The 12,648-nt window shown below is 41.5% G+C and overlaps 1 protein-coding gene and 2 pseudogenes across 1 annotated transcript in view; all 3 read right to left on the bottom strand.

Annotated features, from left to right (window-relative positions):
- Positions 1-116: 116 nt before the first annotated feature.
- Positions 117-2,229, bottom strand: LOC131902097 (branched-chain-amino-acid aminotransferase, cytosolic-like; annotated as a pseudogene).
- Positions 2,230-2,526: 297 nt separating this feature from the next.
- Positions 2,527-12,648, bottom strand: part of LOC131902095 (uncharacterized) — a 45,733-nt gene continuing 35,611 nt past the window's right edge. The window contains exons 12-16 of the mRNA XM_059253141.1: positions 12,504-12,565; positions 8,617-8,650; positions 6,794-6,855; positions 4,436-4,472; positions 2,527-2,713 (exon numbers count right to left, since the gene is read on the bottom strand). Coding sequence (XP_059109124.1) covers positions 2,527-2,713; positions 4,436-4,472; positions 6,794-6,855; positions 8,617-8,650; positions 12,504-12,565 — 382 coding nt within the window. The remainder of the gene's footprint in view (positions 2,714-4,435; positions 4,473-6,793; positions 6,856-8,616; positions 8,651-12,503; positions 12,566-12,648) is intronic.
- LOC131902098 (branched-chain-amino-acid aminotransferase, cytosolic-like) lies at positions 9,769-12,081 on the bottom strand (annotated as a pseudogene).

A 12,648-nucleotide genomic window follows, 5' to 3' on the forward strand; every position in this document is an offset into this window, starting at 1 on the left:
TGGTTTGCCTTCCAAAGGCAAGATAGGTGTGAAAGATTCTGTGGTTACAGTCGCTGAAAGCACAAATTCTGTAGCATTCTCTCCACTGTTAGAATCTTGTCCAGACTCAGTGGGCCAGGACCCTGTAGTCAATGTTGCCTACTTGATAATAGTGTTGTTTTCTCAACTTTCCTGCTACTGTGGCATATTTTCTGGAAAGTGTATCTGTTTTTTTTTTTTTTTCAGGACAAGGATAGGCATTTATCATCATCTTTCCAGAGAATGCTACAGGAAGCAATTACTACCACGTTTACAGGTGACATTTGGCATTGGCAATTTTCTGTGGCTCAAGAAAAAACCTCCACTTGGTAAAACATAAACTCTGCAACTGCAATATGCAAAACTACTAACAGGTGGTCACGGTTGAGGGCAGAGGTCCGTCTTCTGTGGCACATCACCAACCCAATGGGGTTTCCATCAGGGTAACACTGTTGTCCAGTTGCTCTCCACCCTTCCGTACTGGATATCAGTCAACTTTCCCAAGATGTGGCTTGCAAGCTTGGGACCATTCTCCGTTGTTGGAATGTGCCGCATCTGGCCCTTGTAGAGAATGTCTGAAACCGGGCAGACGACGCCGGCTGTCCCTGAGCCAAACATCTTCTTCACTCTCTTCCTGTCCAGGGCAGGGGTCTGGTCATCCATGGTGAGGTATCTCTCACACACCTTAAATTCACCCCACTGTTGTGCCAGATCTATGATGCTCTGTCTCGTCACACCTGGGAGAATGATGCCATCTAGTGGAGGTGTCGCCAGCTCTTCCTCTCCATCTTCATTTATCCAGTAGAAGAACAGATTCATCGTGCTCACTTCAGTTATCTGGTCATCCTTGCCATACAGCCAGAGGACCTGCTGACAGTCATTCTCTGCTGCCTCGCACTGTGCCAAAAGGGACGCACCATAATTGCCGCCGACCTTGCACTCCCCAGTTCCACCTTGCCAGGCTCTGACATACTTTGGATTGGCCCACAGTGACACTGGATTAAAGGTTCCGCTAGAAAAATAAGGTCCCACAGGGCTCAGGATCACAAAGAGCAAGACTCTGGATGGCTTCTTCTTGACTCCAAGAGATTGCTCAGTCCTGATAAACGTGGGGCGGATGTAGAGACTGGCAGAGGTGGAATAGGGGACTCACTCTTGGTCTATCTGTATAAGCTGCCGAATGCATTCCAGAAGCTCCTCCTGGTCAAACACCAGCAAAGTGGCCCGCAGAGCAGATCGGCACATTCTCTTCATGTTGAGTTCAGGCCGAAACAACCGGATCTTGTTATGGACTCCTCGAAAGGCCTTCAAGCCTTCATACAGTTCCACGCCATAGTGTAAAACTGAGGCATCAGGATGTATAGACAAGTTTTCAAAAGGCTTAATGTGAGGTTTCTCCGATCCAGATGCCAAGGACCACTCTACCGTCAGCATGTGGTCGGTGAACGTAGCTCCAAACACCAGAGAGTCGGGGTCTGGCTTTTCCTTCAAGACAGTGGCTGATGTAATGACAAGGTCTTTGGCCCTAAAAGTCTCAGCCACTTCTGATCCTCATTCTCCAGCGAAGGGTGCCGCGCATCCATTACTGCAGTCCTGGGGGGCCAGGGTTGCAGTTCCCCGGGGCAAGCAGGCCACGGCAAGCTGCGGACGCGTGGGAATGAGTGGCGCGGCGGCGACACGTGGTGCACAGCGAATCCTCGTGAAACCCAGGGCTGCTGTTCCGCGTGGCGGGCGCTGGAGGTCCGAACAGAGAGCCACTGACGAGCACCCAGCACAGGGAGGAGCGCAGAAGCTGCAGCATCTCCCTGTCGTGGGTGCGTGCAGTCATGCGATTGTGGGCAAGCACATGGAGGGCCCAGAAGCACTGGCCGGAAAGTGTGTCTTACAACATATAAACAATGTGTCATCATACCCTAGGTGCTGGCAACATAGCCAATAGGGAAAGCACTTGTCTAGAATGCTCACAATGGCACTGTTCAATCCATTTTGTACTGCCTACAAAATTCAAAATCCATTGACTTTTAAAAGTTATTCCTTGAGCCTATTACATACTGTTTCAAGACACATTCACATTAAGTGGCAGATACTTAAAGGTAACAGTAAGACAATATGTCAATTGTCTAATACGTCTAAATTGAGAAATTACAGAATGGAAAAATATCTGATCATCCTAATTACATCTAGTCACAAAAATTAATGAAGGTAATTGGATATTGCATTTTTGGTTTTAAACATAATCACATTGCTCTATAATAATACATAGCAAAAAAAATGATGTGTTTACTATAACAACTGAAAAACAATCCATTTTATAACAGAGCCATCTTGCTATGAAGTGGATATAGAGGACATTTGGACTAGGTTAAACATCATTTTCATATTTATACAAAAATATTACATTCGTCAATGGCTCATGTTAAAAAACAAACAAACATGTTTCAGATGATAGGGTTTGAGACTGTAATTTTGAGTTGTAGATTTTAAATTCTACAACTGTTAAGAAGCAAATTAAGAAAAAATATAACTGCATTTATATTGGATTTCGTTGGCCTTTTTTTTTCTGGAAAAAACAAACTTGTTACTCTTTTTTTCAATTAGGGTAGGACCAATAGAGTATTCACTATTAATCTTACCTGTACTGATCTGGACAGGCTTTTTAAGTATCGATTGTAGCTCTCCTGGATGTCTTTCTTCACTGTGACAGATTTTAAAAGTGATAATTTAATAACCATTTTAAAAAAACATTTACCAAATGATTTGAATTTGTTGTTGTTACAGTTCATAACATAACTTACACTATAAATTTACAAACAGCTACTAATACGTTCTTCAACATTTTGACTGTAGTGGGTGACTCTTTCCTTACAACTTTTTCTTGTGTTGAAGAAAAGAAAGAACTCAGCCACAAAAAAATACCTCAACAAAAGCACAGAGAGACAGAGAGAAACAGAGAGACAGAGAGAGAGAGCTAGAGACAGAGAGATAGAGAGAAAGAGAGACAGAGTCAGAGACAGGCAGACAGAAGAGACACTGGTTCTTTCACAGCCTTTGTTCAATGGCTACAGTAACTGGTGGTTCTATAGTCACATGCTCAATGGAATTAATATCCTGACTCCATCCCCATTCCTTGCCCTTAGAGCACCACAGCACCTTCTTTGTCATACTTTTGGCATTTCAGTGACTGTGGTGTTACGACCAAGAGCTTGGTTTGCAGACCATGGAATAGAATCCCGCTTCTGCTAACACTCTAACTCTCAAACCGTTCCTTGACAGCCCATTCAGGAGGGAATCCTGCACCACAATCTGGCTGTTTATGTGCTAAGCAAGGATTTCTACAAAGACTAAACAAGGTAATAACATGAAGACAAAAATTAAACCTGGTGGATAGTTTTTGTTATTTGCTGTGGAACTATTTAGAATTCCAAGTAGAACTTAACATTCAAGGTGTGTCTTTGAAATGTAGCTACCAGAAAATTATGAATCTTTACATGGGTAATTAACTCTGCCAACTTGGGGATTTGAGTAAATCTTGGAGTAAATCAGCTATTTAATAATATGTAACAGATGTTTTATTATATACAGCCCCATTAAAGAAGATAACAATGTCCTCTATTATGGACCTAGTCAACTATACCGAGGACAGAACTGGCTTGAAATGAAGGTTAAATTCTCTACCTAAGCAGTGTCTAGGCTAGCAGATCATGGACACAAATGTGCTTTCACCTCTGTGTTTATGTCCAAATAACAGGGAAGGAAAAAACTCTTTAGACAGAGATAACTAGTAGTCTTGTTGTGGTTAAGATTTGAGATTCATAGGACTCATTATGGGGGAAAACAGATCACTGATGAAACAATTGATGAATGGAGCTCTTCTGGGAAAAGGATGGAGTGGGTCTTCACCATCGAAAATTGGGTGCTATACCTGATACAAAGGGACTTTGCATGTAATTTTGGTATCAGAGAAGGAAAGCCAAATGTTGGCTGCCTCTGATACCTTCTGATAATTCAGAATGATCCCAAATCATGTATGCTCTCAGGAAAGATGATGTCAAAAAAAAAAGATGTCAAAAATGATAACTGCTAGTGAAAGTCTAGGTTCAATGCTGACTTCAGAATGTTTTTGAATAAGTAAGGAGAGTCGATTTGATATTAATAAGTGTGAGTAACACAAAAGGTTCCTTTACCAAAGCAGAGAGTTAGTGCTTGGGAAATGATAGTTGAGTGTAAAACTTGTGTCTATATGAACAAAAATGAACAAGTTCTCAGTCTAAAATTATATTCATAATACCATAGGGACTGTAAGACACAGCAAGCATCCAGTATAGAGTACCTAACTCAGAGCACACCAAACAGGAATTAGTCTCTTATCTTTGAATTTCCCTAATGTTAATGTACTGTTAAATCTCTTAAATCTTACTTGCAGAAAGGCTTTGGATCAGTACTGTGTTGCACTTCTAAAGATAAAGAAAAATGGGTTTATTATAACTCCACAAAAATATATAAATGGAAATAAACTCATTATCAATATCAATTCCATTAAGATCAATGTGTAGACTATTCTAGAGTAAACATTCAGTTGTAGGCAATTAATTCACAGAGAGCTCTTACTTCCATTCACGGTATATTTAAACTCAAAGAGAGAGCAATCTATCAAGCATTAAAGCCTAAAAATAAACTCCTATGCAGATCTGTGATGATCCTAACTAAACAATCTCAGACAGAGAGAGCAGTATCCTTACCAGACTCAGGACCTCAAACTGACTGAATCACAAAATTGCTTCTTGTTGTTTGACTCTGGGCTAAAAGAACTAGAAAGAATTCTTGATTTGGTGTGGTGGTACACACACTTAACACAAGGGGAGCAGCAGAGCCAGAGAGATTTCTGTGAGTTCTAGGACAGCCAGAGCTTCATAACAAAAAGATTAGTCACATAACATAAAAAACCAAAAAGGAAAATTACTTAAACTGTATAGTCCTATTTCTTTTCCTTCAAAAACACAAAGAAGTTTCTTCAGCTTTTTAGCTGATATTGTTCAGTTTAGGTAAAAAGCCCCAGCACGGGAAGCTGGGTGTACAGCAACTGTCCTTCGCAGCATGATGAAACAGGGCAGACAGAAATGGACCAGGGACTAAGACCTTTACAAAAAGCTGAAGAGGGAACAATGTGCTTACTCTCCTCACCTTTTTTGGGAAAGAGGCCCCTTAGTTCCAGCTCTGTTTACAAACTCATGTGCAGCTTAAAACCAAGTCATTTCAGTGTTCATCATCTCCCATAAAAACAGTTGTTGGAATGAATCCTTCAAGTAGTTATGTACGGTGAGCTGTATCTCACAGTGAGAGAGCAACAGGAACATCAGTGGGGTGGAGCACCACATCCCATGGGTCACCTGCTGACCTGGAATCAATTTACATGTCTGTGTCCACAAAATAGGAACTCACTCAAGTTTTCACTGTACACTGACAGTTTGTCTTTCATAAATGAAAATTACTCCTCTTTCTGTCTTGTTTCAAGAGGAACTTTCTGTACCTTCTTAGCATTCCTCATGACTCAGGAAGGGCATCTGACCCACTATCAAATGGGCTGGGACTGTGGCTCAGTGGTAAAGCCTACGCCTATCATATGGGAGCCCTCAGTCAGCCCTCATCACTATAAGTGCAGAGAACAACAAAATTCACAGTAACGTGATACTAGAAATTTACCTGCATTACCATAATACTGACACTTTTTGTCTTACCTCTGAAGGGAAGAAGGCATTTGGATTTACTACCTAGTGTGGCTGACAGTGGCAAGTTAGGTATAAAAGACACTGTGATGACAGTTGTTGAAATACAAACTCTGCAGTGTTCCTTCCACTGTCAGAGAGTCTCTCTAGACTCAGTGGAGATGCAGCTAATTCTTTGACATACAGAATGATGTCATTGGCTCAACTCTCCCTTCATGTCCAAAGTTTCTCTGGAAATTGTGCTTTTCAGTGTGTAAGCCATGTTTTTATCATACCCTTATGTACTTAACAAAACTCAAGGGAAAACGTTATAAGGGTCGAGTAAATATGAAGGGTGCAACCTAGAATATTCACAAGGCCATGCATTCAATCCCAGAACTTCAAAAACCCAAAACCAAAGAAAGAAACAAAGAACAGAAGAACATATAAGGATTGACAGTCTTCTTAAAGTCTATTACACTTTCTATGACTCAGCATTGTCAGTCTACTATGGGACAGGACTAAAGATAAACTTAATTAAGCGTGTGGAATCTATCTCAAGTGAGAAATTGCAAGATAAATAAAACACCAAGATGACTGTAATTACCTCATTAGGCAAGAAATTAATTAAAGTGACTGATTATTAAGTTTGTGACATAATTACGTTTTAGTAACATTCAAGTTTGTAATCATATGCAGCACAAAGGATGAAGCATTTGTTATAAAAACTGAAAGAAAAAAATCAGTTTTTATAACAGTCCAATTTGCTAGTGTGCTTATGGAGGTCCCCTGCCAGGTTAAAAAGTTTTCTCCTTTATAGAAAGACAGTACATGTATCAGTGTCAAATCAAATGAGCAACATTTTTGACGGTATATTTTCATGGTTGAAAGTGCTTAGAAATGTTTAATTGATTCTGATATTTCCAGAATGTTAGGAAACAAAATTTAAAACAAAATAACTGCATTTATATTTGATTTCCTTAACTCCTTTGGGGGTGTTAAAATTTTCACTCTTATTTGTTTTATTTAGGGTAGTTAGGAACAGATAGAGTAGTTCACTATAAAAATCTTACCTCTGTTGACTCTCACATGCTTTTTGTTTCTCTGTTCTGGCTCTTTGGCAGATGTTCCTTTGCTGTGACATATGTTAAAATTGATCATTATTGTACTATTAGTATGAAAGACATTTAGCAAGTGCTCTAAATGCTTTACTTTTGAGTCCCTATCTGATATAGGATCTCACTATGTAGCCCAGCTGACCTGAAACCTAGTATGTGGACCATGTAAGCCTTGAACTTAAAGAGATATGCCTGCATTCTGCCTCCTGAGTTCTGAGATTAAAGCCTTTGGCAAAACTCTGGCATTTAACTCAGATTTTTCTCCGTTTGAGCAATGAGTTATATACATCATAGGCTTTAAGAAGAAATTTTAAATTCTCTAAAATTGAATGAATTTAAAATATTCCATGCTAGATCTTTGGTATACAATGAACGACATACTCAGAAAGAAATCAGTAGCTATAAGTACCTACATTAAAAAGAGTCAGAACGATCTCAAATAACTTAATGATGCATCTTTGTGCCTCAGAGAAACAAGAACACAACAAAGTGGAACTGGACATGAGGGCAGAAATTAATGATCACACACAGGAGGGGCCAGGGGTTCTTCCACACACTTTGTTCCCATGGCTGCAGGAACTGCTGACTTTGTTTATGTGCTCAATGCACTTAATGCTCCTGTTTAATTCCTTTCCCACACCCTAGAGCACCATGGTCCCTTCACTATCAGGAAACTTTTTAGGTATTTCACTGAGTCTCATGCTCCCTCCCAAGAGGTTGGTGGGTAGAACATGAAACTGATTCATAGCTCTAAGCACTGAAGGGCCAGCACTCTCAGAAGCCACCACATTTTTGGTGCTTTAAAGCTGCTTTTTGATAGTCTATTCACAAGTATATGATGAAGCTGTCAAATGGCTACTTTTATGCTCAACAAGCAATTCTGTAATGCTGAGTCTTTATAGCACAGTGGGGAGCAACGCTGTCCCCTCAGCACCACTTTATCCAAACTACAGTTCAGAACTCCAGACTTCAGGGCTTGTTGTTGGTAATAATAAACCTCTTCGTTCTCCTACCTTCCACCGACCTTGGTTTTCAGCACCGTTGTGGAACTCATTGAGGAGGCTCTTTATGTCTGTGCAGAACATGTCCATAAGGCCATTCTGAAGAGATCTTCAGCAATGCCTGGGAGAGTCTTGAGCATGCCTTGTTACTCACACTCTTGCCAACAGATAACTTGGCCCAAACATACTAGTGATCTGAATGAATGACCTGAAGCTGATACTTTAAATACATGTGCATAGCATGTTATGGGCAGTGCCCTTGCATGCATATGTGATTTCAGGTACATACATGCATGCCAGGGTGCATAGTTTGGCAATTAGAGTACAAACTGCGGGGAAGGTCAACCTTCACCTTCAACCTTTTTTTTGTTGCTGTGTCTTGTCCATGAATGCACACCCCCAAATAATTATTGAGTCAAATTTGGGGGATTCTCTGTCTCCCTTCCAACTCACTCTAAGTTCCTCAAGATTACAGATGCACATGAGACCATCAGGCCTCATGTGACTTCTGGGCATCCAAACTCCCAGTCTGACACACGCATGGCAAGCACTTTCTTTACTGAACCATCTCTCTAGCCATGGATTCTTAAGAGTATTTCACACTGCATCAGGTGTAATCAGTAATTGCAAGATTGTGTGCTCTACAAATAATTATTCAGCTTGTGAATAAAGGAAGAATAAAGATGGTGAAATTGACTTACACAGAGGAAAACAGTGTGATTTCCAAATTTGATATCTCCAGATATACAGTGTATTTTAAAACCCATATACTCTTACCTGATTGGAGTCTTCTGTTCAGTTCCTGCATTCACTATGAAAGAAAAAGACAAAATGTGCTATAAACAACTGCAGAAAAATACAACTATTAAATGCCAAGGCTAAAGTTTTGTTACCACATATACTTTGACACCATTTCTGGATAGTCTTTCATGTGAATATTGATTTATATACAATAAATATATGGAGAACTCTTAATTTCCATTTTCCTGTATATTTCAAAGGCAAAGAGACAACATTACCAGAAGTTAATAATCATAACAAATTGTGCAAATACCTATGACCCTACCAGACAGAGGAACTGGCATCTACACCAGATCAGTATCCCAAACTGCACCTTGTTGCTGTTGCTGTTTTGTCTGTAGACTAATGGTGCTAGAAATTATGAATATTTTCATCTTGTATAGGAGTGAAAGGAGCTTCTCCAAGGATTGAGTTTAACTTGCTCCATTGAAGATGAAAATTCCAGACACAAGGAAGCTAAGTCTATGGTGACTGCCCTCTGCAGCATAGCAGAACATAGGAGATGCAAACAGACCAAGGACAAACACCTTTGGGAAGAATTTCCACCGGCCAGTGTGGCAAAACTCCGGAGAGGTCAGTGTGCTTTGTCTCCTTGTCCCCATCTGAGGAGGATGCTAAGAAGCCCCTCCATTCTAGCTAGAGTCCCTCATGCCTGTGCAGTGTAAAGGAGCTCAGCATCAGCTCTCATCACCTCCCACCATAAGAACTACTGGAAAGGTTGTCCCTTAGCAGTTGTGCACCCTGAACTGGATCTCCAGTGAGAGAATCGTGGAAGAAGCATGGGCGCAAAGCAGCCATTTCAAGGGAGTAGTATCTCACATGAAACACTTGTATGTTTCCACGTGTAAACCATCAATGAGTTGAGCTTTCACTCTATGCTAACACTCTGCCCTCCAAAAAGAAAGAAAATCAATTCTTGTTGGCTTCATTTGCAGTATGCAAAAGTCCAGTGTCATTTCCTTGACCCTGCCCATGACTGAGGTGAGCATTTGTCCCACCAGTAAATGGACTGAGAATGCAGCTCAGTGGTAGAGAATACATTCAGCGTGTGGGAGGCCTTGGTCAGTCCCCATCACCACAAGGGAGGTTCAATAATATCATGTTGAAATAATATAAAGAAAGTCACCCATGTTATAGTAATACTGGCTGCCACTTTTCACCTCATCTCTTATGTGAAGAGGGTCATTCCAATTCATCTACACTATCACTCCCTGGTTTGCCTTCCAAAGGCAAGATAGGTGTGAAAGATTCTGTGGTTACAGTCGCTGAAAGCACAAATTCTGTAGCATTCTCTCCACTGTTAGAATCTTGTCCAGACTCAGTGGGCCAGGACCCTGTAGTCAATGTTGCCTACTTGATAATAGTGTTGTTTTCTCAACTTTCCTGCTACTGTGGCATATTTTCTGGAAAGTGTATCTGTTTTTTTTTTTTTTTCAGGACAAGGATAGGCATTTATCATCATCTTTCCAGAGAATGCTACAGGAAGCAATTACTACCACGTTTACAGGTGACATTTGGCATTGGCAATTTTCTGTGGCTCAAGAAAAAACCTCCACTTGGTAAAACATAAACTCTGCAACTGCAATATGCAAAACTACTAACAGGTGGTCACGGTTGAGGGCAGAGGTCCGTCTTCTGTGGCACATCACCAACCCAATGGGGTTTCCATCAGGGTAACACTGTTGTCCAGTTGCTCTCCACCCTTCCGTACTGGATATCAGTCAACTTTCCCAAGATGTGGCTTGCAAGCTTGGGACCATTCTCCGTTGTTGGAATGTGCCGCATCTGGCCCTTGTAGAGAATGTCTGAAACCGGGCAGACGACGCCGGCTGTCCCTGAGCCAAACATCTTCTTCACTCTCTTCCCGTCCAGGGCAGGGGTCTGGTCATCCATGGTGAGGTATCTCTCACACACCTTAAATTCACCCCACTGTTGTGCCAGATCTATGATGCTCTGTCTCGTCACACCTGGGAGAATGATGCCATCTAGTGGAGGTGTCGCCAGCTCTTCCTCTCCATCTTCATTTATCCAGTAGAAGAACAGATTCATCGTGCTCACTTCAGTTATCTGGTCATCCTTGCCATACAGCCAGAGGACCTGCTGACAGTCATTCTCTGCTGCCTCGCACTGTGCCAAAAGGGACGCACCATAATTGCCGCCGACCTTGCACTCCCCAGTTCCACCTTGCCAGGCTCTGACATACTTTGGATTGGCCCACAGTGACACTGGATTAAAGGTTCCGCTAGAAAAATAAGGTCCCACAGGGCTCAGGATCACAAAGAGCAAGACTCTGGATGGCTTCTTCTTGACTCCAAGAGATTGCTCAGTCCTGATAAACGTGGGGCGGATGTAGAGACTGGCAGAGGTGGAATAGGGGACTCACTCTTGGTCTATCTGTATAAGCTGCCGAATGCATTCCAGAAGCTCCTCCTGGTCAAACACCAGCAAAGTGGCCCGCAGAGCAGATCGGCACATTCTCTTCATGTTGAGTTCAGGCCGAAACAACCGGATCTTGTTATGGACTCCTCGAAAGGCCTTCAAGCCTTCATACAGTTCCACGCCATAGTGTAAAACTGAGGCATCAGGATGTATAGACAAGTTTTCAAAAGGCTTAATGTGAGGTTTCTCCGATCCAGATGCCAAGGACCACTCTACCGTCAGCATGTGGTCGGTGAACGTAGCTCCAAACACCAGAGAGTCGGGGTCTGGCTTTTCCTTCAAGACAGTGGCTGATGTAATGACAAGGTCTTTGGCCCTAAAAGTCTCAGCCACTTCTGATCCTCATTCTCCAGCGAAGGGTGCCGCGCATCCATTACTGCAGTCCTGGGGGGCCAGGGTTGCAGTTCCCCGGGGCAAGCAGGCCACGGCAAGCTGCGGACGCGTGGGAATGAGTGGCGCGGCGGCGACACGTGGTGCACAGCGAATCCTCGTGAAACCCAGGGCTGCTGTTCCGCGTGGCGGGCGCTGGAGGTCCGAACAGAGAGCCACTGACGAGCACCCAGCACAGGGAGGAGCGCAGAAGCTGCAGCATCTCCCTGTCGTGGGTGCGTGCAGTCATGCGATTGTGGGCAAGCACATGGAGGGCCCAGAAGCACTGGCCGGAAAGTGTGTCTTACAACATATAAACAATGTGTCATCATACCCTAGGTGCTGGCAACATAGCCAATAGGGAAAGCACTTGTCTAGAATGCTCACAATGGCACTGTTCAATCCATTTTGTACTGCCTACAAAATTCAAAATCCATTGACTTTTAAAAGTTATTCCTTGAGCCTATTACATACTGTTTCAAGACACATTCACATTAAGTGGCAGATACTTAAAGGTAACAGTAAGACAATATGTCAATTGTCTAATACGTCTAAATTGAGAAATTACAGAATGGAAAAATATCTGATCATCCTAATTACATCTAGTCACAAAAATTAATGAAGGTAATTGGATATTGCATTTTTGGTTTTAAACATAATCACATTGCTCTATAATAATACATAGCAAAAAAAATGATGTGTTTACTATAACAACTGAAAAACAATCCATTTTATAACAGAGCCATCTTGCTATGAAGTGGATATAGAGGACATTTGGACTAGGTTAAACATCATTTTCATATTTATACAAAAATATTACATTCGTCAATGGCTCATGTTAAAAAACAAACAAACATGTTTCAGATGATAGGGTTTGAGACTGTAATTTTGAGTTGTAGATTTTAAATTCTACAACTGTTAAGAAGCAAATTAAGAAAAAATATAACTGCATTTATATTGGATTTCGTTGGCCTTTTTTTTTCTGGAAAAAACAAACTTGTTACTCTTTTTTTCAATTAGGGTAGGACCAATAGAGTATTCACTATTAATCTTACCTGTACTGATCTGGACAGGCTTTTTAAGTATCGATTGTAGCTCTCCTGGATGTCTTTCTTCACTGTGACAGATTTTAAAAGTGATAATTTAATAACCATTTTAAAAAAACATTTACCAAATGATTTGAATTTGTTGTTGTTACAG

Source organism: Peromyscus eremicus, unplaced genomic scaffold (genome assembly GCF_949786415.1).
Source record: "Peromyscus eremicus unplaced genomic scaffold, PerEre_H2_v1 PerEre#2#unplaced_2246, whole genome shotgun sequence".
Lineage (NCBI taxonomy): Eukaryota > Metazoa > Chordata > Mammalia > Rodentia > Cricetidae > Peromyscus > Peromyscus eremicus.